Source organism: Garra rufa, chromosome 14 (genome assembly GCF_049309525.1).
Source record: "Garra rufa chromosome 14, GarRuf1.0, whole genome shotgun sequence".
Classification (NCBI taxonomy): domain Eukaryota; kingdom Metazoa; phylum Chordata; class Actinopteri; order Cypriniformes; family Cyprinidae; genus Garra; species Garra rufa.
The window spans coordinates 40,500,470-40,526,958 of NC_133374.1; the positions used below are offsets into that span (position 1 = coordinate 40,500,470).

General features: G+C 45.3%; 1 protein-coding gene and 1 pseudogene across 1 annotated transcript; one reads left to right on the forward strand and one right to left on the reverse strand.

Annotated features, from left to right (window-relative positions):
* LOC141284438 (Fc receptor-like protein 5) overlaps nt 1–26,489 on the forward strand; it is a 108,990-nt pseudogene that overhangs the window by 59,657 nt on the left and 22,844 nt on the right.
* On the reverse strand, nt 161–14,917 carry LOC141285205 (cell adhesion molecule CEACAM5-like). The gene is given in 9 exon segments (XM_073818247.1): nt 161–375; nt 1,416–1,529; nt 1,776–2,057; nt 2,154–2,324; nt 3,397–3,528; nt 3,605–3,877; nt 12,864–13,136; nt 14,358–14,393; nt 14,887–14,917. Coding segments are annotated over 9 exon segments (1,527 nt in total).

Genomic DNA, 26,489 nt, shown 5'->3' on the forward strand with positions numbered 1-26,489 from the left:
TCCACCCCCAAACTTAACTGTTGGTATGGTGTTCTTGGGGTGGTGGGCAGTGCCATTTCTTCTCCAAACATGGTGTGTAGAATGACTGCCAAAAAGTTCAATTTTGCTTTCATCTGACCATACTATAGTCTCCCAATAATCCACAAACTTTAACCGAGCTTCAACATGCTTTTTGTTCAGCAATGGAGGGAGTCTTGTGTGGTGAGCGTGCATGGATGCCATGGCGGTTCAATGCACTGCTTATAGTTTTCTTTGAAACAACAGTACCTGCTGATGCAAGGTCTTCCTGAAGTTCTGCCCGAGTGGTTCTTGGCTCTTGGAGAACTCTCCTGATTATTCTTTGGACTCCTCGGACAGGGATCTTACGTGGAGCACCTGATCATGGCCGGTTTATGGTTAATTTAAAACTGATGCTCTTTCCGTTTCCGGATAATGGCCCCCACAGTGCTCACAGGAACATTCAGCATTCTGGAAATGCACCTATAACCATTCCCATCAAAATGCTTTTCAACGATAAGATTACAAAGATCTTGAGAGAGTTCTTTTCTTTGTAGGACTAAAGTAGGACTAAGTAGGACTAAAGCAGCTGATATCAATTAGTACTAATAAGGGTCAGGGTTTCTCTCTCAATACTGACAGATTTCAGGTGATCTCCTGGCTTTCTATGTCATTTTGCACTTTGTTATCTTCATGTGTTCAATACTTATTGTGTCATTTCACTTTATTTATTATGACTCAACTTGTATACTTAAATGTTCTGATTTATTTGTATGAATTCAATATTTGGCTTGATGGCTGCAGTACATCTGGTGGAAATTTTGTGTCAATAGCCCACTTAGAAATACCCTTACTGATAAAAATGTTGATATATATGTGACCCTGGACCACAAAACCAGTCTTAAGTTGCTGGGGTATATTTGTAGCAATAGCCAAAAATACATTGCATGGGTCAAAATTTTAGATTTTTCTTTTATGCCAAAAATCATTAAGAAATTAAGTAAAGTTCATGTTCCATGAAGATTTTTTGTAAAATTCCTACTGTAAACATATCAAAATGTAATTTTTGATTTGTAATATGCATTGTTAAGAACCTAATTTGGACAACTTTAAAGGTGATTTTCTCAGTCTTTTTGATTTTTTTTGCATCCTCAGATTTCTGATTTCAAATAGATGTATCTCAGTCAAATATTGTCCTATCCTAACAAACCATACATCAATAGAAATCTTATTTATTGAGCTTGCATATGATGTATAAATCTCAGTTTTGTCAAATTTAACCTTATGATTATATCTATTTGTAAAGACAAAGACATGCTAAAGGACTAACACAAATTGAATACATTATTTGTATAGTGATTTTCACAAAAAGCCCTGTGAGCAAAGAAATAACTTATAATACATCAGTCATGTTTTACCTCTCATTCTGCAGCATTTGAAAATCAGCACGACGGTCACTAGCAGATATGGACAAGCCCCCAGTACAGAACTGAGTATGTTGAGGACAGAGATCTGAGATTCTGAATCAAACACTGAAAAAGAGACACACAACCAGTTTATCATGCACTACATCTGAATGAGGGCATAAGAAGAAATTCAGTGTTCATTTGAGACTCGTCTGACTGAGATCCAGGACTGATAAAACTATATTTTAAGCACTGCTTGCCAATTGAATGTTTATTTTGTCCACTGATGTTTAACACACTTGTTTATTCAACCTGCTCCATGTATTGATTGTAAACTGCTAGTGAAATGAATAATTACAGAAACAGACTCACAGTGTACAGTGATATTAACAGGATGATATTTCTCTCCAGATTCAGACTCACACCAGTACACTCCAGTGTCTGATGTGATGATGAAGCTGATTGTACAAGTAGATCCTGTTTGTGATCCTCGACGTAATGATGAACAATCTTCCAGCCATCCACTGTCTGTGTATCTTCTCACTCTCCATCCATCAGAGTTACTCTGGTCCTCACAGCTCAGAGTGAGAGAGACAGATGTGAAGTGTTGAGTTCTATTGGGACTGACGATCAGAGAGACTGGAGGAGAAACACCTGAGATGACAATTACAGATTTAGAGTCTCAGATTTGAGTATGGAAACTCTCTTTATTAAATATAAACCAATAGTTTAAGTTCTGTTTGAACTCACCAGTGACCCACAGCAGCTGTGTGTTGCTGTACTGTGTTTTATAGGCTGGTTTCTCTCTCTCTGCTCTGCACGCATAAACTCCTGTGTGATTTAGAGCAGCAGAACTGACAGTGTAGTTTCCTCCTGCTCCTCTGCTGCTGTCTGAGAGCAGATTATACTGATGACTGTTCTCTGGGAAACAAGACAATGTATTCAATATTAAACTGCATTTTGGACTTAAAGGTGCCATAGAATACATTGAAACAATATAAATTGTTCTCTATCTACATAGAAGGTATACGACTAAGGTAAGGGCAAACATTTTCCAGAAACGGTTTTACAAGTCCATTTACAACCCAAGGATTCGTCCCTAGAATCTTTTATCTGTAGAAGTCTTACTTTGGAAGGTTCATGAATAATAATGATGAGCTCTGCGCTTATTGGCTGTTTCACAGAGCGGCTCATTTAGCAGCAGAGCAGGAAGGAAACAGATACAGGAAAATATATATTTAATTACGGAGCTCGAGTCGCTAGTAATATGCGGGGCATTGAAACCGTCATTTTGAATGCACAATAACTTTTTACTTTCACTTTTGAGATTTGTTACACATGCTCTGTGTAACGTTATACTACAATACTTAGCATATTTGACAAGTTAGATTCTGTCAGCAGTGATTAGGATTGCAAATCATTCACCATCGTCTGTGCAGTCATCTCTCCTTACGCTGTTTATGTGGTAAGTTAAATTGTATGTACTGCAATGTAACAGGCTACCGCTAACAAGAAGCTAACCGTGTCCCTTTAGTGGCTCGCCTTATTTATATTAGAACGCCTTATTTGTTTTCCGTGCCTTTGAGTACAGACACCAAACCATCCCTGCACTTAACATCTCCTGCACAACCTGGAACATAACATTAATTTCCGTGATCTGCCATTTTCGCTATTGTCCTCGCTTTGTTTTTTTCACAATAGCCTATCCGCAGAACTTCTGATGATTTGGCAATGCAAATATTGTGGGTGTAATTATTAATGATCTCATCGATTACGTAATAGTCTGTGTTATGTTGAAATTGGCTTCTTTGTGGTCTTTTGCAAACAGATTTATATAAGAAGGAGGAAACAATGGTGTTTAAGACTCACAGTATGTCATGTCAATGTACAGAACTGATATTCAACTATGCCAAGGTAAATACAGTTTTCTATTATGTGGCACCTTTAAATAAAATCAGCTAATTCAGACCACATGAAACACATTATAACTTACCTGGTGAGACAGTTAAAGTGAACCAGCTGAATGTCCAGCCTGTAGAGAAGCTGTAAACCTCACAGATCAGAGTCACTGGATCTCCTTCAGTCAACCACTTCTGTGGAGAAACGCTTAAAACAGCTGTGGGAGCTGAAATAGAGAAATCACTCATTAATAACATGTTAAATGTGTGTTTGTGTGTGAATGAAGAGATGATCAAACTCACCTGATACTGTCAGTGTAACTGCATCACTCATTTGTGACCAGCGTGATCCTTCTGTCTCTGATCATTTACAGGAGTATTTACCTGCGTCAGACTCAGTAACAAAACTGATTGTGTGTTCCTGTAGTTTACTGACAAACCTGGTTGAACTTTCTTTATACCATCTGTAGTGCCAGCTAGTGACTCCTTCACCATTTATGTCGCATCTGAGAGTGACTGTCTCTCCTCTAAATACATGTTGAGCAGGTTTAATGGTCACTTTGGATTTTGGTCTTTCTGTAAGATGACAACAATTTACAATAAAAATAACATCCTGTTTTTTATTGTATAAACACAATTATTTGATTGTAAAATGCATGCTAAATCAGATTAGACTGAAATTTTGTTCTTGTTTTTGTCTTACATTAGTTCAGTGTTTTATGAAGTTATATGTGTATTAAAAATACTTGCCATATATTGCCACTATTACTGATACACTGTAATCTGTGTAATATCCTCTTCTGCGTGCTCTGCAGCTGTACTCTCCTCCATTAGAGACTTTCGCATGTTTGATTATTTTATTTGCAGCTTTAGTAGATTCACTGTTTGAGTCTTTTCTCCAGATAAACTCCCATCCATTCTGTGGCTGAATCCCCTCACATCTCATAGTAACTGAGTCTCCAGTGAACACTGAACTCTGAGGCTCAACAGTCAGAGCTGGTTTAGTAAGACCTGACAATATAAAGTTAGTTGGATCATGAGTTATGAAAGCTTTTCAGCTGAAGGTATTGACCTCAGGTATATCAGAGATATGACATTCAGAAGAAGACTAAGTCTCACGCTGCAGTCGTAAGGCTTTTTATTAATGTGAGCACCCACATAGCTAATGCTTCAGCATTTTAACAAAAAACAAAAAAAACTTCTAGCACTTTTTCCCCAGACAATGTAAAATGTGGTTCTACTTTGTTGACAGTTTTGCAATAAATAAATTATTGTGATTGCACTTTATCTGTCTGTCATGTTCCCTTTCAAGGGAACATCGCACTGCATCATCTAGAGGTCGCTTTGGGGAACATCATCTTTGTGACCCGTGTCTGAAGCTCATTATACCAAAAAACTACAAATATTGGCCAGTGCGTCATTGCCGGTGCGACCGCATAGTATAAACGGGCACCGGACAAACACATCATCTTCTTCGTCTTCACTGACTATTTGTCTGAGTACATGAATTCTCTCAACAGAAAGGCTTGGAAGTAACGGCTCGCGTATGACGTGTGTGGTGAGGAGCAAGCACTTTCAGCTCCCGAGGGAGTTTGTTGCGCAAGAAACGAAAAGTAAACGCTCTGATACCCGCAGCTTTCATTCGGCTCACGAGCTGTGTGTGTATGTTAAGAAGAATCCGCTCTCGAGGGAGGGGAATACAGTTTTTGCATTCTTTGCTTGTTTGTTACGAGAGGCATGCTATTATGACCGTTTTTACGAGCTCACAGGCTATGTGTGTGCGGTGAATAGCAGCACACGCAGCTCTCGAGTAAACTGACGTGCTCATCGCGATGCATTCGCAAAGGAGGGAGGTGAGTCTTCACTGTTTTCCTTCTTGCATGAGTGTGTTTGCCTCTCGCGGCATTAACAACACATTCACCATGGCTCTGTTCTAATTCCCGGGGGAATGTGGAATGTGTGGACGGGGCATGTTTAGCTCCCGTGGGAGCTGAATACGTTATATGCTGCGCGTTGCAATTGTGGAGTTAATTACCTGCCATAAGGGGACCTCCTTAATATAGCCATCTGAGGGTAGCTATAGTTCAGCTATGACATATGGAGGGATGGACTTGTTTGACTACAGCTATCTGAGGTTAGCTGTGTGTTAACTTTCCCCTTTCTCCTTTTCTTTGTGTCTGGGTGTTTTCAGTCAGTTCCTCCTCTGCTAACAATTCCTACACACATAGATATCTGAGGCGAGTCATACCTTCTAAGTGAGTATGATCCATGTACTTCATGTCTTGCTATTGACTGTTACATTCTACTGACGAGACCCCTAGCTGATTTTGGGCGACTTTACTATCTCACCATCATCGCTAGGCACTTGAGGTGTATCTAACTTGATTAGCCGTGTTTCCACTGTCGGGCCAAAAGCGGGCGTGCTAGTGCGTGCTAGGGCCAGTCGCGTTTCCACTGTCACTTCCGGGGCCTGATCGTGCCTCATCGGTGCTTCCTCAGGGCCAATGGCCCGGGTTTTTCCGCCCTACGAAAACCTTGGGCCAAAGCGGGCCAGCTGGGGCTTGAGGTGTGGTCAAAGTGAAAGGCGGAGTTTATGCAAAGTTCCGGTAAGCGTTCAGTCAGGTAAAAGTGTCTGCGGTAAGATGCGCATTTCGATGTATTACGTCGTGCTAAGAACTCAAAAACTTAAAATGGAGAATCGTCAGTACTGGTCTGTGGAAGATACCAGGGCTCTTCTAAGTATTTGGGCCGAGGACAATTGTACAACGGCAGTTTGACGGTGTCTGCAGAAACGAAGACGTGATAAAATACATCGTTGCTGAACTCGCAAAGCTAAATATCCAGTTTAATTCGAGACAAGTTGAAGAAATTGCGGGCGCAGTACAAAGCCATAAATTACAGACAACTATTTGATGAAAACTAGGGATGCACCGATACGAATCGTCCGATAATGCTTGCGCGTTTTGTCAGTAAAGCCGGTTCTGTAATCAGCGGTAAATGCCATCAGGTGCGTGATTTCACGTTGAGCCGTATATACTACACACAGCCGTTGTTTACCGACGAGCTGCGCAAATCAATGTTCATTATCAGTGTGAATGTGCGCAGCTCGTCAGTGAACAACGGCTGTGTGTAGTATATACGGCTCAACGTGAAATCACGCACCTTTTTTTTGCAGTAGTATGCTATTTGCAGATAGTATGCTACATTTTGTTTTATGTAATACAAAGTTAGATGAAAGATTTGTGTGTAGGTCATAAAAACAAAGCTTCTTTTCACGTGATTTATTAATGTAATATATTGCAACGTTGCTGCTGCATTAACAACTGTTGCAGAGCTCTTCTTGCATCAGAACAGACATCGCCAACATTACAAGGCATTTCTGAATTCGCTGTATCCGGCTTCCACGTCGCTGTATTGTTCTTTTTCGCCCTGCAGATAGCATAAGCTTTCGGCGTATATGCCGCTGAGCCTCCATCTTCGCATCTGGGTTTCGCTGCCTCATCTTCCACCAAGAAAACACTGAAAGGAGCAAACAAACAGCCGCTTTGGCTCTCTCCATTTCGTTCGTTCGTTCGTTCGATGATCACACTATGGTGGCCCACCTGATTTACTTTCAATCTCCCCGCTGAAAGGGGGGGGGGTTTCGTGACGTTTGATCCAAGGTGGTGTAAAGGGCGGGCTTTAATTTTGCGCAGCGAGGCTACTGGCTCGATAGTGGAAACGCAGCTTACTTTTGGCCTTGGTGCTTGAGACTCGAGGCCATTGGCCCCGCCCGGCACGCTCTTAGCACTGGCTCGCACTGGCCCGACAGTGGAAAAGCGGCTATTGCTGTTTTCCCGTCACATCCCTTGACTCCAAGGTAACCTCCAGTTGTCTACTAATGGCACAGAATGACTTCTCCACTATTTCCATTCAGTGAATCTGTCTCTCTGAGGAGAGGGCTGATTGCACTGTCTTTCTGGAGCATTGGTGGGGAGTGTTTCTGTGGAAACCATCTATGACTGGCCTGAGGGCCAGTAGCTCTTGGGCTGGACTTGTGGGTCTAGCCCCTAAGAGATCAAGTCACTGACAGCCACTAATATGTCACTGGGGCAGCTCCCTCACCTTGAATGGTGAGGAGAGCTGGTACTTAGTGCTCACCTTTACATTTAGCCTGCACTCCCCTCAGCATGGCAGCGTGGGTATACCTGTTCCCCAAAGCAGAGGACGCAGTGCGATGTTTCCTTGAAAGGGAACGTCTCAGGTTACGTATGTCAATGTCAATGTCAATGTCAATTTTATTTATATAGCACATTTATAAGGGCATAACCCACCAAAGTGCTTTACATTAAACTACATAAAATAAGATTAAACTAGTCAAATACATAAAAGAGATGAAATGCAAAAAAAAATAAAAATAAATAAAACAAACATACAGTAGTACAACATAAAATCCAAAAATGCTGCCAATACTCAGGCAAAAGCCAAAGTAAACATGTGTGTCTTGAGCAGAGATTTAAATATTGCGAGGCCATTTGCTGATCGCACAGCTAATGGCAGAGTATTCCACAGAGTGGGAGCCACGACTGAGAAGGCCCGGTCACCTCTAGTTTTTAATAGAGAACGGGGAACCTCCAGAACCATTTGGTTAGCAGACCTAAGAGCTCTGGAGGGCCGATGCAATACCAAGAGGTCTGATAAATAATCCGGAGCCAGCTCATGCAAACACTTGAAAACAAATAAAAGAATCTTAAAATCAATTTCTGTACTTCACCGGTAACCAGTGAAGCGAAGAAAGCACCGGCGTAATGTGCTCACACTTTTTAGTCCTGGTGAGAAGACGAGCCGCTGCATTTTGGACCAGCTGCAAACGATGGAGCTCTGACTGTCCAATTCCAATGTACAAAGAGTTACAGTAGTCTAAGCGAGAGGTTATAAACGCATGGATGACTTTTTCTAAGTCACTTTGACTAAGGTATGGCTTGACCTTAGCAATGAGCCTTAGTTGATAGAAACTAGACTTGACCACTGAGCTCACCTGCTTATCTAATTTAAAAGCACCATCTACAATCATCCCAAGATTCCTAGCATGAGTTTGTATGTAGGGTGCTAGTGGGCTGAGAGAGCTAGCAAGGACCTGGACCAAATCGGGGCGACCAAACAAGACAACCTCAGTTTTGTTTTCATTTAATTTCAGGAAGTTTAGGTCCATCCATATCTTTATATCACTCATGCAGTTTAGCAACGCTTGGAGGGAATCTTTGGCAGAAATCCTAAGCGGCAAATAAACCTGCACATCATCTGCAAAACAATGGAAGGGGGGGATACTGTGCTTCCTGAGTATCGACCCCAGGGGTAGCATATACAGAGAGAACAATAGCGGACCCAGAACCGACCCCTGAGGCACCCCACAGCTCAGAGGGGCCACTGAAGAAGAAAACTGCCCCATTTGAACCGAAAACGATCTGTCCGTGAGATACGATTCAAACCAGTTTAGGGCAGTGCCTTTTATGCCAACATATTGCTCTAAACGAGCCAAAAGAATTCTATGGTGTACTGTGTCGAAGGCCGCTGTCAGGTCGAGGAGAATTAAAATAGCACAATTACCAGAGTCGAGAGTTAGCAGGAGGTCATTAAAAACTTTTAAAAGAGCAGTTTCAGTGCTGTGGAGAGGCCTAAAACCAGACTGAAACACTTCACAGACATTGGCTGTTTTTAAAAATTCTTGGATTTGTGTAAGAACAACTTTCTCTAAAACCTTAGAGATAAAAGGGAGTTTGGAAATTGGCCTAAATTAGTTAACACTGAGGGGTCTAAGCCTTTCTTTTTAAAAAAAGGCTGCACCATGGCATGTTTAAAGGAGGATGGGACACATCCAGAGCTCAGACACAGATTTATTAATTGTAAAATAAAAGACTCAACTGTACAGAAGACCTCTTTAAACAGACGGGATGGAATGCTGTCAGATTGGCAGGTAGCAGGGCGTAAGTGTTCAACTACCTCAGTGAGTTGAGATAGTGAAACACGCTCAAAGTTGTCAAAGACAGCAGAGCTGGGAGAAAGAGTTGAGGGGTCCTGGACAGACTGAAGGAACGGGTTTCTGATTGCAGAAATTTTATCAATAAAAATAGCTTGAAGGCCTCGCACAGAGTAGGAGAGGGCTCTATACAGGCAGCATCGCACGGATTTGCCAGAGAATCAAACACATTAAAAAGAACCTGAGGCTTATGAACATTTGTAGAAACAAGTGAGGAGAAATATTCTGTTTTTGCAGCTTTAACAGCATGCTGGTATGAAATAAGACAGTCTTGAAGCAGATCCCACGAAATTGTAAGTTTGTCCTTTTTCCATCTCCTTTCTGCCTGCCTACATGCACGTCTGAGCGTACGAGTGGACTCGTTCAGCCAAGGCTCCTTCTGTGGCCTTACAGGCTTAAGAGTCATTGGCGCGATTGAATCTAAAATCTCAGAGCAAAGTGAATCAAACATCATTATACAATCATCCACACTGTGGTTGCTAAGATCAAGAGAATATAAAAAGGAATTTTTAAAGGCAGCGGTAAACAGCTAAGGAGTTAAAGGGTTAAAATCACGGATACAGCGAACGGGAGCAGTGTTCATAATAGAGGGTGCAGACACAGAGAAAGAGAATAAAACAGGTAGATGGTCAGATAAGAGTGAGTGTCCAATTTCAGTTATTTGTACATCCAGTCCATATGACAACACAAGATCCAGCGTATGGCTTTTCTCATGTGTCGGCTCCAAAACGGACTGCATGAGATTAAAGGAATCAATGGCACTCAGAAAGTCTCTGACCAGAGGTCTGCTCTCACAGCAGACATGCACATTAAAATCACCAACGATTAAAAAATTATCATATTTAAGAGTGACACCCGACACAAAGTCCGCAAAGTCCAAAATAAAGTCTTTGCTAATTTTTGGTGGCCGATAGACCACCGCACAGAGAACAGTAACAGGGAGCTTTACCTCGAAGAGTTGCAACTCAAAGCTGGTGTAGCTGACAGCCGGAGATTGTTTGCAGTGAAATGAGGATTTAAATATAGAAGCCAGTCCTCCTCCTTTGCCAGTGGTGCGTGGAGAGTTAAAATAATGACATCCAGCGGGGAGCAGCTCCGAAAAAGGTGCCAGTTCTCCTTCACGTAACCAAGTTTCCGTCAGGGAACATAATTTCAGTCTAATTTACGTGAGGTAAAAAAGTCGTTCAGGAGAAAAGTTTTATTGGTAACGGACCTGACATTCAGCAGTGCCAGATTTAAATTAAGAGTGTTGGCCGAGGATGAAGCAAGCTTCAATAAGCGGAGATTCTGATGATCCACACCACATCTACCTGTTCGTGACCGCTGGCTGGCAGGCGCCAGCAACAGCTGAGCGGGGTCGGCCGAACAGCTGGCGCCATCCTTGCCGTCAACCTCTGGGAAGACCGGTCGGATCCATCGAGCCCTAATCAACTTCGAATACAAGGCAGGATCATCCAGCAAATGCAGATCACCAGGCTTGCGAGCAGATCTCAGGAGAGCCTCGATCCTCACCCGGACACCTCCGCGTTTCCCCCGTCTTCTTCGGCGTTTCTTGCGGGCGACATATACAGAGGGACGCCTCAGAGAGACCGGTATTTCCTCAAGGAATGGAGGAAAACTAGTCACCGGTTCGGTTTTAAGTTGATTGAAGAAGCATCCAATCTTAAGCAGAGTTTGACGATCATAGGTGAGAAGCGAAAGCACCTCTTGACAGCACAGGTAAAACAGTAAACACACAGAAAACACAGAGCAGAGCGACAGACAGCCAGCAGCAAAACACCCTAGCGCCATCTTGTCTGTGTGTAACCATAGTTCCCTGAGAGGGAACAAGACACTGCGTCCTCTAGATCTTGACGCCATGCTTCGTCATTAGCTTCAGACGAAGAAGCGGATGATGTGTTTGTCCAGCGCCCGTTTATACTATGCGGTCGCACTGGCAATGACGCACTGGCAGGGTAGGTTAAGGGGGCTAAAAATTCTAAATCGCTTATTAATAAAAAGATAAAAAGGCATTGATACGAATATCTTAATGAAATGAATGATACGTAAATATTTTACGTTGTTTAGCTAAAATAAATGGCTATTTGTACATTTTAGACATTGAAATATGTCTAAAATGTACGTTTTAGCAGTAATATAAACATACAAAAATGTACGTTTTGTGCCCCTAAATGTTAAGTATAAATACCTACGTATAAACAATGAGTGCACAGACTCACTCATCAGAACACTCACTCCTTAAAGCCCCACACAAAAGAATCCATAACACCAGAACATAACATAAAACACTCTTTAGACTTGCTGCAGTCTATTGATTTCACAGACAATAAAGCTGCAAGTAACAATTCCAGAAACAAACAAGTTTCTGGTAGCACAATTAAATGACCTAAAAACAAATGCTCAGACCCACAAACTTTGGATTAATAGCTTAGAGCTCATCCCATTGTATCACATCACATACATCTAAACCAGCAGTCAAAAAGACACACCATTCAATTCACGAGTTTGCCTGCCCATTCAGCTCTGCTAGATAATGGTAAATGAACTTGGCTGGCTGTCTCCGAAGGAGGCTCAACCCGAGGCTCAACTTGAGCTTCGAGTTAGAACTTCCCAAAAAGGCTTATTGAGGACAGCAACGAATACGAGTAATTCAGAGGTATAAAAGAGATTATCACTGCTGTGGCAGTGGAGGGAATTTTAAGCATCACGCTGGGAGGTTCTCCAGAAATAGCTGGAAATGAAGAAGGAGGAAGATGGAAAGGAACAGAGATTGGTGAGGTATGGTCCAGGCTGAGCAAATCTAAGGTGGGTAAAAGGTTGGGCTAGACAGTGTGAACAAAGGCAGATGTGGATATTTTGGAGATGTGGGTTTGATGGGCTGAACTGGCCTGTGAAAACAGAGGGCTTTGGATTGCAGCCACAAGACACACAGACACATTGTGAAGTATTGTTTCACGTTGTGGACTCTACGGAGCGGATTTCCTTGTTTCTTGCCTTGTTTTGCCTAGTCTTGCCTTGCCTATGTTGTGACTTTGGACTGTATGCTTGTTTTCTGATCATTTGCTGCCTGCCCTGACTTGTGTCTGTTTGTTGGATTTTGTCAGGGGTAGGAGATTATCAGGAGTCTGATGAGTTAGGGCATGTGGTACGGGAACCAGAGTTAGGAGAAACTGGTGTCAGCTTAGTGATGAAAGACAATTCTGTGGAGTTCATCAGGGTGGGACATGTTTAACATTACATGATTGACAGGACTGAATGATAAGGCTCCTCCCAAACCTACTTTTAGAACTTCAGCAAAATGTGAAGATACTGCAGTTTACATGAACATTTAAATGATAGTGATAGATAAATTGGTATTGTTTCTGACCAGTAGGCAGTGCTGTCACTAAACCTTAGTATCTATCCAGCCAACTTTCGAGACTTGGTTTGGAGATCATGTAAGGAAATTCTGGTTTTAAAAACACTGCATAATGTGAAAGAAAAAGAAGCAAATTGCTCATTAATAAAATATTAAATGTCTATTTATGAAATGATGATCAAACTCACCTGATACTGTCAGTGTAACTGCATCACTCATTTGTGACCAGCGTGATCCTTCTGTCTCTGATCCTTTACAGGAGTATTCACCTGTGTCAGACTCAGTAACAAAACTGATTGTATGTTCCTGTTCATCACTGAAAGCACTTCTTGAATCATCTTTATACCAGTTGTAGCGCCAGCTAGTGACTCCTTCACCATTTATGTCACATCTGAGATTGACTGTCTCTCCTCTGATTACATGTAGAGCAGGTTTTATGGTCACTTTAGGTTTTGGTTTTTCTGTACAACAACAATAAAATAAAATAATATAATATAATATAATACAAAAATATGCTGCTTTAAGACATCCCTTGGTGGAGTTCAGACCCACAAACTGGTTTAATGGCACAGATACTGACCTACTGTGACACACCACCTACATCTATAACAGCAATTAAAAACACACATCATTCACTGAAGTGTTAGGAAGGTTCAGCATTTTAAAACTGTTAACAAAAGTTTAAACTGCTGTTTAATGATTAATAATAATAATAAAAAAAACTGCCAATAACTGAGGCTTAATATAACAATTATGAACTTTTCTTAAGAAGAAGCAGAAACAGCAGACAATATCTTTTACAATATCTGATGAGTGACACTTTAGAAACTATAATCCTCTTTGTCAAAGAGGATAATGGTCTTCATTTAAAATAGTTCAAAGTTATTTACAAAAAACAGGAGCTACACATATTTGGTGCTTGAAGCCCTACCTCCAAATTCTAAAACCTTTTTCAGCCACTTCTGTAGAGAAAGACGTAAAACTATCACTATCCTTAAGGTCTCAAACTCTGGACATTTAACTTTCAGAGTTCAAACACACTCTCTGTTTAAATTTAGATTAAAAACAGTTTTCTTTTACCAAGCATTAACATTCTCAGCTTGGGTTGAACACATAATTTTAGCTTGGTTGGAACAGCAGCAACGTTAATTATTTCTCTATTTGTTGACATCCTGTGGTAACTGAATTACGCAAGCTTCAGTCTGAATTCAGAATACCCAAGAAGAGATGATGTCAACCCCTCAGAGGACCTCTGATGATGCCAGCCCTGAAACAACATACAGCACTACCAAATGTTGCTATAAGTTTTAAGTTACAAGTTTAATTGCTACATATATTCATTACTGTTAATAGTGTTCATCGTCTGTTTGATAATGTCATTAACTGATTTTACCATACATCACTGCCATATGTACTTCAACTTGACATAGTCACCACTAGTAAGCTACTACTTAATACATTGTAGAAACTTAAAATTTTCTGTAAAGCTGCTTTGCAACGATTTGTATCATGAAAAACGGTATACAAATAAACTTGAATTTCTCAGAGAGGTTCATTATTAGATAAATTATATTTGCTGTATATTGCCACTGCTATTGGTTCACTGTAATTTCTTCCTCTTTCACAGCTAGTTTGAAGCAGTGTATAATCACTTATACGTGAACGTGAAGAAATTTACTCACCTTCCGTTTGTCCACAGAAAATGATTGAAATCAGCACTAAAAACACAAAAAGAAAATCATTGATCATGATCATTGATCATGTGATCATTACATTAGCCATATGAAGGTATATTCTTCTTCCTTTGCTTGCAAAACACCATAATTTTACTCTTAAATGTCTTCACAACATGCAAGTCATATTTTTTTGACTAATTGTCTAGACCTTTTCATCCAACTTGCCTAGAGTATCAAGGGTCTGAAAACAGTGACAGTAGTAAATATAAGTCATATTAAGCTGTTGTGTGGAGGACTGCATATGTATCCAAATTAACACTGAAGCACTGATTCAAACACTATTACAAAGCACACACACACAAACAAGATCGAACAAACAGACTAAAGAACACAATAGAGTACATTTCTCTTTCACAAACAGCACTGACTGCACACCTGCTCTCTCAAAATTCAGGTACACTAAATCACTTGATCCTATTCATAATTAAAAGCAATTAACATCCACTGAAAAACATTAAGAGAAAATAACACTCACAGAGCACAAGAGGAAGTTGACTGAGCTCCATACTGACAGAATAAAGACAGACGGTTAAAGACACAGAATGTGTTAAAGCCTCTCAAGACTTCCTGATACTGACAAGTCAAAGACAAATGCCTCATGTGTTAGAGAAAAAAAAATCAGATTACAATGATAATCTTTATAATGTGTTCAGAAAATGTTAAACTGACTAACATGCAAGTTTTTGACAAATGTTGTCATGGTTCACAAGTCCAGATCAAGGATACATTTACCTGACATCTAAAGACTTTTCACTTTGGGCTCATAATAGTTTGTTCATTTTACATATTTCATCAGTTTAACATATGTTGCCAAGCTCTTTATAGTCTGGTTAAGTGTAATATTCAAGTAACTCGTGCACTCAAGGGTCAACAGTTGCTGAACGTGTTATTAACTATCACACACATTATTAGCTCATGCACACACACGTCTCCTCTGACACTCAAAATAGTTAATTATGAAAAACACAATATATGGCAAACAATTCATTATCATCAGTGGACAGTCACACAATAGGGTCATGTTGAGGGTACTTTATTGATGGGTGACATTGCCAATTTAAAGAAAATTACTTTTAGACTAATTTTCAAAGATTTGATTGATTTAAATTGTATAATTAAATTTAAGATAAATAATGTTGACTTCACTCAAAACATGTGGTGCGCAAAGTATTTATCTGAGATTATAATATCCCTTTTTGTGAAGAAAAAAATTAACATGTACCCTAAATTGTAGACTAGCAAAGAGGAAATGCTAAAGATGTGTAAGTTTTCAGTGTAAAAAGAATCTCACATCAGTGGTTTTCAGATCTTGTTTTAGTCTTGCTTAATGCAGAATGACACTCAACACATACAAATTTAAATAAGTGTTGTTTGCTAAGCATCTATTCTAAGCATTTGCTTACACTTGAGGTTAAAGGGTTTTCATTTCTAACCTTATTACAGTTTTTCTTAATTGTGTAGACATTAAAAAGTATTATATTAGCCACATATCATCAACCGCAGACCACTGTCTTAAAGATTTATCAAAACTATGAACACTATTCTTGTGTTTCAACTCTAAACACATATTCAGCTCTTAACACCATTACAATGTCACCACACCCAGAAAGTTCTCACCCATGTGAACACTGGTGTGGGACATTTGAACATGCAAGTGAGAACCACAGTATGTGTAAAAATAGCATGTGTGAATTCATGTGTGTAATATTTGCTCACTGGCTAAACTATATTGCAGATGTAATCACTGGAGCATACACGGAGCTCTCTTTACTAGAGCTGTAGCATGGTCCGTTATCGCTGATGACTGTCTCTGCGATGCCGTGACGAGCGAACGCGGACTTGAGTTTGGCGATTACTGCAAGTGAGGTGGCATTTGTGAGCTGCTCCATTTCAAAGAATCTACTGTAGTAGTCTACAATGATGATGAAGTTTTGAGTGTTCCATGTGAAGAGGTCTGTGCCTACCACTTGCCATGGTCTCTCGGGTATGTCATGGGACCACAGTGGTTCTTTGGGGTTGGCTTCCCGTCGTTCCTGGCATATACTGCACTGTTCTACTGTTGCTTCTATTTGTTTGCCCATCCCGGGCCAGAACAGGAGGTCTCGTGCTCTATGTTTGCATTTCTCCATGCCCATGTGTCCTGCGTGTACGCGCTGGATCATGTCTCCTCTGAGGCTCAGGGGAACTTTGATTTTCTCACCTTTGAAAAGTATCCCTTCCATCTCGGAGATCTCATCTCGGTGGTTCCAATATTCTTGGATGCTGGGTGGGCATTTCCTCCTTTCGTCTGGCCATCCGTTCTGTGTGGCTCTTCTGAGTGCGGTAAGCTGTGCATCCTGTGCTGTTGCGTCCTTGATCTCCAGTAGCTTCCTGTTGCTCACTGGAACAGTGCTTATGAGTGTATGTACCTGTGCTTCCATGCTCTCCATAAGGCTGCTGTCTTGGTGCTCGATGGATTTTCGGGACAATGTATCAGCCACTGTGATGTCCTTTCCGGGCGGGTGGATGATTTGTATGTTGTATTTCTGGAGCTGTAGTATCATCCTTTGTAGCCGCGGTGGTGCTGCAGCCAGCGGTTTTCGGAGGATAGCTTCCAGAGGTTTGTGGTCGGATTCTACAATCACTCTCTGGCCGTACATGTATTCGTGAAAACGCTTACATCCGAATAAAACTGCATACAGTTCCTTCTCTATCTATGTCCTGGAGCATGACAGCGCCGAGGCCACATTTTGAGGCGTCTACTTGGAGTCTCAGTTCTTTTTGTGGGTCGAAGTATGCGAGCACAGGGTGGTCTGTTATTAGTTTTTTCGTCTGCGTGAATGCTTTGTCATGGTTTTTGTCCCATAAAAACTCACAGTCCTGCTTCAGCAGTTGACGTAGTGGTGCGTTTATCTCAGATCTGGCCAGGTAGTTAATCATCCCGAGAATGGTTTCTAACTCTCCTCTGTTTGTGGGTGGCTGCATGTCTTGTATCGCTTTCACCTTCACTGGGTCTGGCTTGACACCTTCTTGCGAGAGCGTGTGTCCGAAGTAGCTGACCTCTGATACACATATTTGGCATTTATCAGGATTTAGCCTTACCCCTCTTTCTCTTGTGCGTTTAAGCATGGCCCTGAGGTTGTTGTCGTGTTCAAGCTTTGTCTTGCCGAAGACGAGTATGTCGTCCACGATGGCAGCTACACCTGTGAGGCCCTCATATGTCTCGTCGACGCGCCTTTGGAATTCGTCTTGAGCTGAATTGATTCCGAATGGCAGCCTCAGGAACCTGTATCTGCCAAAGGGGGTATTAAATGTTGTTAGTAGGGAAGACGTTGTGCTCAGCTTTATGGCCCAATAGCCTGATCTGGCGTCGAGGACGCTGAAGTACTTCGCTCCGGCGAGCTTTGTGGTGACATCCTCTAAAGTCGGTAAGGGGTAGTGTGGCCTTTTTATCGCCTTGTTGAGGTCTCTGGGGTCCAGACAGACTCTCAGCTTGCCAGTCTGGGGTTTTTCTACAACAACGAGGGCATTAACCCATTCTGTGGGCTCTGTCACTTTGCAAATTACGTTGCTCTCTTCCATCTTGTTGAGCTCTTTTTTCAATCTGTCTCGCAGAGCGATCGGTACTCTTCGTGGTGGATACACTACTGGTGTAGCGTGTGGGTCGACATGGAGGTTGCACTCCCCTGGAAACTCTCCTATGCCCTGGAAGATGTCTGTGTATTCTTTAAGGAGGCTGTCTGTGTCTGTGCATGGTTTCGCTTCCTCCTCGGCCACAGCTAGTATCAGCTTGATTAACTTAAGGTCTAGGCTAGCTCTCATCCCTAGGATGGGGGGTGCTTTGGTATCCACTATGTAGAATTCGTGCACAATGGAGGTGTTTTTATACTTGCACTTTAAATGACAGGTGCCTTTCACTTTCAGGAACTCAACGCCATAACCTGAGATTTTTTGAGTGGTTGGTTTTATGGCAGTGTCTCTGAACAGTCTTTCGAATAACTGTACTGGAATTGCATTGGTCTGTGCGCCAGTGTCAATTTTAAATTTAACTTTCTGAGTCCCGATTTCAATTTCAGCGTAAGCTTGTTCATTACCTTTTCCTGTATTTTCACATGTAAGTCCGTCAATAAAAAGTTCTACCTGTTCATCTTCAGTGTCTTCATCCATCGTGTGATTCACTTTTCTTGTGCGGGTGTTTGTGTGTAGTTTCGACTTACAGGCTTTTGCAAAGTGATTGAATTTTTTGCATTTCATGCATTGCTTGCCTTTAGCTGGACAGGCGCCATCTTTGGTTGTATGCAGGCCGCCGCATCTATCACATTCTCTTTGTGCTGTGGCGGGCTCTCTCGGCCTGGCTTTGTGACTCGTGCGTGCTGATCTGTGTTCCGGTCTTCGGGCTATGGCGTGTACAGCGTCATTATTGGGGTATTTACTTCCCACCATCTCTTTGAGTTGGACTTGTGCTAGCTCATGAGATCGCGCGATGTCGATGGCTTGGTCTAGCGTTAGCTCCGCGCCGTGGCTGAGCAACTTCTCCCGCACTCGCGGTGAATTTGTAGCGAAAACAATGCGGTCTCGCACCATCTCGTCGCTGTTGGGGTATCCACAGTCCTTAACTAACAGTTTCAGTTCCGTGACAAAGTGTTCAAAAGTTTCCCCATCACCTTGTGTTTTCTCATGGAAACGATATCTTGCATATATTGGGTTAGACTTTGGTGTGAGGTACGCGGTGTACTTATCGTAGTATGTTTGTAGTTTCTTCGCGTCGTCATCTGTTAGTGTCCATGTGTTGAAAATGTCACGCCCTTTTTCCCCGATCCATAGGAGGAGCTGCATTTTTCCTGTTCACGTTTCTCCCGTAGAGGTCCGGAGAATATTAGCTCTGCATGCTGCTTGAAACGCCGCCACGCTTCCGGTAAGTTAGCTGATTCCCAATCCATCTTGGGTGCTGGGACGCCGAAACTATCCAAGTTTCTTTCGGGACGTGAGTACTGTCTTCTATTCTGACACCATGTAATATTTGCTCACTGGCTAAACTATATTGCAGATGTAATCACTGGAGCATACACGGAGCTCTCTTTACTACCAGCTTTTATTTTCCTTGCTCTCTCTCATCTCCCTGGATCTGAGACTTGCCCGAGGGCTACAGTGCCATCTTCAGGACATAAAGTAACAGTCAGGATGTTACAATGTGCAGAGGGTTAAAATAAACCCTGCACATTCAGAGATTGTTTAAAACTTGATAGTATTATTTTTATATACTGTCATGAATCTGGTCCATGTTCTTTTGTCCACTTGCCACCAGAGGTCGCCTCATCTATCCAGGGATGTTCACAGTACACAGATTTTCACAGATGTTGCATTACACCACAGACTACATCCCCATCACCAATTGCATTGATTACACCCACCCAGCTGCTATTCTAGCGTTAGCAACCTTACAGAGCCCTCTGAGTACTTCCTAGTTTCTGCTTCTAGTCATTCATGTTTTGATTCCTTGCCTAATTCGTCTCTTGTCTGTTTTGTCGTATGCCCTGGAACTCTCTTGTTTGTCTTGTTGGATTACCCTTTTGCCTTGCCCCTTGGATTATGTTCGCCACTGATCAACCCTCGCCTGTTTACGGATTACTCATTTTTTGCCAGTACTGTACCTGTTTGCCATTGTTCAACTCTGCCTGTTTTTGACCATGTTTTAGAGCTTTGCCCATTCGGGACGGGCCTTCCTCCCTGGTCTCAGTGTTAGGAGACTGTCCTTCATCTCTGGAGCTTTCCCAGAACCCTACAAGGCAGAATCTAGTGCTCCCCTTTCTGAGGAAAGGGTCCATTTAGAGCATAAAAACTTATGTTCCTCCCTGGGCACAGGGTTTGGAACCTACCTGACAGCTCCCCTATTGTCTAGGGTTCCTTCAGAGCACCATCCCCGGGCGGCTCCCTCCTTAGGGCTGGGAGTCTACCCTGGGTGGACTTATGAGAGTGAAATTCCTTCTTCAAGGACGTTGGTATGCCCCCTTTTCAAGGGTTCACTAAAAACTGAGCACCACTCCTTGGTGGTCAAGCCTTCCTCCCTGATTTCAGGGTTAGGAGCTTGTCCTTCATGTTTCAGATCTCAACTTCCTCTCAAGCCTTGTCATTTGGGTATATGCTCCCCTTTGCTAAGGGTACCAGTTAGAGCATTTGCTCCTGTCGGGTTATGCCAGCTCCTCTTTTACCGAAGGGTTCTCTTTGAGCACCAACCCCCCACCTTCATGCAAGGTTGCCTGACTTCGGGTTGAGTACAGTACTCCCCTTTTCACAGGCTATGTGGACCGGGCTCAGCACGCTCCCCTTCTATCAAGGGTTCCCCATAGAGCAGTGCCCCCTTCTGGATGGGCGTTCCTCCCTGCAGCTCAGGGTTAGGAGTCTGTTCTCTATTATCGTCCACTGTTATAGGATGGTCTTAGTTCCATGATTACTTCAGTCGACAGACAGCTTGCAAGCTGTCTGCCCTGAGTGGGGTGTAGCGTTGCTCCCACTATCTGAGGGTCAACCCCTTCTTCTGTCTCTGTAGACAGCATGGAGCTAGTAGTGAAACCCCCTGGGAAAACCTTCTAAATCTTAAATCCGATCACTTTGGTAAATGTCCCACACTATGCCTGGGCATCTTTTCTAAAACCATAAGAGTGGTAAGTGCACATGCATCTAGGGCACTTTTTTTTTTTTAAATCCACATGTGTGGTAAGTTCCCACCAAGCTATGGGTTATTTCCTTAAATCCTTTACGGTATCACGCGTCTTCACTTCGTTCTTATTTTTTGGAGTTGGCTTAAAACCCCGGTTCCCTGGGTTCAACTCTACTAGATACCCGCTGATATATACCGACCATCCATATTCAGGGCATGTCACTGCTAGTGGCCCCTTTCTGAACGGTCCCAGGACAGGTCTGCTGCCCTCATATGGCAGTCAGTTCCTGAGGGTACAAGACCCTATGTTTGCGGTAGCTTCTTGTTCTTGTTCATAAGTTTCTCTGTTACTCAGCCATTTCCCCCGAAGGAATCCCCTGATTCCAAGCCTTGAGCTGTGCCCTGAGTTTTACCCACCCAGTTAAGTGGGTAACAGTTTAGGCCTTAGCCCTAGATAATGTTTCTGTCACCACGTCCTAACAGGGGCAATTCGTCTCAGAATTGGTGCTTAGTGCTCACTGTCATAGTATGCGTTCCCCTAAAGCGCCCTCTAGAGGACACAGTGTCTCGTTCCGTATCTCAGGGAACCAAGGTTAGACGTTTTTTAAACATCTATAATGTGTTTAATAATTGTATTTTCATACTTTATTAATGATCAATTTATCATTTATAAATTAAGTATCACATTATTAACAAATCAATTATTTAGTTGTCATCATTAGTTCATAAGATCATTTAGAAAATGTAAATAAATGATTAATGAACTATTTAAATGTACATTTATGCATATTATTTAGAAATTGTCATGATCTGGGCTGTGGGGTTTCCCTCAGCCACCTGAGGTCGCTGTTTTCCCTTCCCTCCACTGCACTCCCTTGATTTGTACACCTGTTTGTCATTAGCAATCATTCACCCCTCACCTGGTCACAATTATCTGGGTTATAAGAACCCTTCTTCCCCACTCATCATCCTGGCTGCATTGTCTTCTGTGTGGTTTGTTTCTGTGTTTCTGATCCTGGCTCTAGACCTTGTTCTTGTTTTGTTCTTTTGAGTTTAAGTTGTGTGTGCCGTGTTGGCCTTTTGTTCTGTTTTTTGTGTTTATTAAATATATTCTTTTTTCTCCCTGCATTTGGACCCAGACCTCCTGTTATTCACGCGACAGAATGCAACCAGCAAAGATGGGTCCAGCGGGGAGGAATTTTTTTTTCAAGGAGGCGGCGTCCCCCCGTTCTGTTCCCGAGACGGCGGGGATGTCCTTCGAGGCGGCGTCGGCCGCTCGTTTTGAATGCATCTACGCCTGCCTGGCGGCGATGGATGCCCGTAGCGCCGAGGCTGCGCGGATGCGCCCCTGCTTTGCGGCGGGGATAGAGACGCTGTTTCGCGGGAAGGTGGCGGCGTCCACTATCTCGGTCCCCGAAGCGGCGGCGATCGCTATTCCTGTTCCTGATGCGGCGGCGTCCGCTGTTAATGTTCCCGAGACAGTGGCGGTGACCGCTCTCACTGTTCCTGACGCGGCGGTGACCGCTCTCGCTGTTCCGGACGCGGCGGTGACCGCGCCCTCTGTTCCGGACGCGGCGGTGACCGCTGTCGCTGTTCCTGACGCGGCGGTGACCGCGCTCTCTGTTCCTGAAGCGGCGGTGACCGCTCTCGCTGTTCCGGACGCGGCGGTGACCGCTCTCGCTGTTCCGGACGCGGCGGTGACTGCTCTCGCTGTTCCGGACGCGCCGGTGACCGCTCTCGCTGTTCCGGACGCGGCGGTGACCGCGCCCTCTGTTCCGGACGCGGCGGTGACCACTCTCGCTGTTCCTGACGCGGCGGTGACCGCTCTCGCTGTTCCTGACGCGGCGGTGACCGCTCTCGCTGTTCCGGACGCGGCGGTGACCGCGCTCTCTGTTCCTGATGCGGCGGTGACCGCTCTCGCTGTTCCTGACGCGGCGGTGACCGCTCTCGCTGTTCCGGACGCGCCGGTGACCGCTCTCGCTGTTCCGGACGCGCCGGTGACCGCGCCCTCTGTTCCGGACGCGGCGGTGACCGCTCTCGCTGTTCCTGACGCGGCGGTGACCGCTCTCGCTGTTCCTGACGTGGCGGTGACCGCTCTCGCTGTTCCTGACGCGGCGGTGACCGCTCTCGCTGTTCCGGACGCGGCGGTGACCGCTCTCGCTGTTCCTGACTAGGCGGTGACCACTCTCGCTGTTCCTGACGCGGCGGTGACCGCTCTCGGTGTTCCGGACACGGCGGTGACCGCGCTCTCTGTTCCGGACGCGGCGGTGACCGCTCTCGCTGTTCCGGACGCGGCGGTGACCGCGCTCTCTGTTCCTGATGCGGCGGTGACCGCTCTCGCTGTTCCTGACGCGGCGGTGACCGCTCTCGCTGTTCCGGACGCGCCGGTGACCGCTCTCGCTGTTCCGGACACGCCGGTGACCGCGCCCTCTGTTCCGGACGCGGCGGTGACCGCTCTCGCTGTTCCTGACGCGGCGGTGACCGCTCTCGCTGTTCCTGACGCGGCGGTGACCGCTCTCGCTGTTCCTGACGCGGCGGTGACCGCTCTCGCTGTTCCGGACGCGGCGGTGACCGCTCTCGCTGTTCCTGACTAGGCGGTGACCACTCTCGCTGTTCCGGACGCGGCGGTGACCGCGCCCTCTGTTCCGGACGCGGCGGTGACCGCTCTCGCTGTTCCGGACGCGGCGGTGACCGCGCTCTCTGTTCCTGATGCGGCGGTGACCGCTCTCGCTGTTCCTGACGCGGCGGTGACCGCTCTCGCTGTTCCGGACGCGCCGGTGACCGCTCTCGCTGTTCCGGACGCGCCGGTGACCGCGCCCTCTGTTCCGGACGCGGCGGTGACCGCTCTCGCTGTTCCTGACGCGGCGGTGACCGCTCTCGCTGTTCCTGACGCGGCGGTGACCGCTCTCGCTGTTCCTGACGCGGCGGTGACCGCTCTCGCTGTTCCGGACGCGGCGGTGACCGCTCTCGCTGTTCCTGACTAGGCGGTGACCACTCTCGCTGTTCCTGACGCGGCGGTGACCGCTCTCGGTGTTCCGGACACGGCGGTGACCGCGCTCTCTGTTCCTGATGCGGCGGTGACCGCTCTCGCTGTTCCGGACGCGGCGGTGACCGCGCCCTCTGTTCCGGACGCGGCGGTGACCGCGCCCTCTGTTCCGGACGCGGCGGTGACCGCTCTCGCTGTTCCTGACGCGGCGGTGACCGCTCTCGCTGTGCTGACGCGGCGGTGACCGCTCTCGCTGTTCCTGACGCGGCTGTGAATGCTCTCTCTGTTCCAGACGCGGCTGTGAATGCGCTCTCTGTTCCAGACGCGGCCATGACCGCTATCTCTGCGCCTGACGCGGAGGCGACTGCGCTCTCTGTTCCGGACGCGGAGGCAACCGCGCTCTCTGTTCCTGACGCGGCGGTGACTGCGCTGCACGGGCCTGGCCCGCCGTCCCTTCCCCTGATTTGCCTTCCCCCGTTCCTCCACCCTCCAGACTTGTGGAACGTCTGGGAGCCGTTCCGTGGGGAGGGGTAGTGTCATGATCTGGGCTGTGGGGTTTCCCTCAGCCACCTGAGGTCGCTGTTTTCCCTTCCTCCACTGCACTCCCTTGATTTGTACACCTGTTTGTCATTAGCAATCATTCACCCCTCACCTGGTCACAATTATCTGGGTTATAAGAACCCTTCTTCCCCACTCATCATCCTGGCTGCATTGTCTTCTGTGTGGTTTGTTTCTGTGTTTCTGATCCTGGCTCTAGACCTTGTTCTTGTTTTGTTCTTTTGAGTTTAAGTTGTGTGTGCCGTGTTGGCCTTTTGTTCTGTTTTTTGTGTTTATTAAATATATTCTTTTTTCTCCCTGCATTTGGACCCTGTCACGTATCTCGTCTTCCCTGTCATCATAAACTCTTGCACCACACTTCATGGACTTCATTCCCCATAAGCCACTGCACTAATCACTGCATTCACCTGGCCCTTGTTTCTCACTGCTCTGATTAGTTCTCACAGCTGCACCTCATCACTCTGACTGCATTTAAGCCACTCACACACACAGCCACCTTGCGAAGTCTTATTGTTCCATTTGGTCGTAATTCTAAGCGTTTATCTCAGTGTTGGTTTATCAGTGTATGACTCTGGACTGTGTACCCCGTTGATGATTCCTGCTTCCTGCCATTGCGACCATTGCATGTCTATCGAACTGTTTCCCGGATTACCTACGTTGTTCCTGTTTTCTGGTGATTATTCTTGCCTGTCGACACTTCTCAATAAAGCCTTGCAAATGGATCCCCACGTCTCTGACTCCTCCTTGTGACAGAAGACTTCGCCACACTTGGATCCAGCGGCTTTATTCACTACCAGCTCAATCATGGACCCAGTCGACCAATTACTTCATCTGCAACAAGCCAAGCTACCCATTGAGGAATATACTCAACTGTTTTGTAAGTTTTCACTTCAAATACCGTTTTATGATGAAGTGTGGCTAAAGGACATATTCCGCTTTGGACTTAATGAACCCACTAAATCACTGTTGCCTGGAGGGAAATTTAAATGTTCAGTGGAGGACTATATGCAGTATGCGTTGTTGCTATGTGGCTCTATGTTAACTGTGGATGTTTTAAAAGAGCCACAGCACAAGATGTCTGCTAGCCCTGAGCCTCCGCTGGTTCAGCCCAGCCTTCCAGAGACTCCGCTGGTTCCGCCCAGCCTTCCAGAGACTCCGCTGGTTCAGCCCAGCCTTCCAGAGACTCCGCTGGTTCAGCCCAGTCTTCAGAGACTCCGCTGGTTCAGCCCAGCCTTCCGAGAACTCCGCTGGTTCCGCCCAGCCTTCCAGAGACTCCGCTGGTTCAGCCCGGCCTTCCCAGAGACTCCGCTGGTTCAGCCCGGCCTTCCAGAGACTCCGCTGGTTCAGCCCGGCCTTCCAGAGACTCCGCTGGTTCAGCCCGGCCTTCCAGAGACTCCGCTGGTTCAGCCCGGCCTTCCAGAGTCTCCTCTGGTCCCGCCCGGCCTTCCAGAGTCTCCGCTGGTCCCGCCCGGCCTTCCAGAGTCTCCGCTGGTCCCGCCCGGCCTTCCAGAGTCTCCGCTGGTCCCGCCCGGCCTTCCAGAGTCTCCGCTGGTCCCGCCCGGCCTTCCAGAGTCTCCGCTGGTTCCGCCCAGCCTTCCAGAGCCTCCGCTGGTTCCGCCCAGTCTTCCAGAGCCTCCGCTGGTTCCGCCCAGTCTTCCAGAGCCTCCGCTGGTTCCTTCCAGTCGTCCTGAGATTCCTGTCTGCCCGGTTCTGGTCACGGAGGCCATGCATGGACTGTTCCCACCCACCCTCCCTGCTGCTCCAGTCCCGCCACCGCTGTCTCCTGATGTCCTCTGCTCACCCACATCCCACCTTCGGTGCAGAGAACTTGCCGTGGGACTGCCAGTCTCCATCGGTGTCCAGACTGAAGGATCCCTTACCATCACCTCCAGTCTCA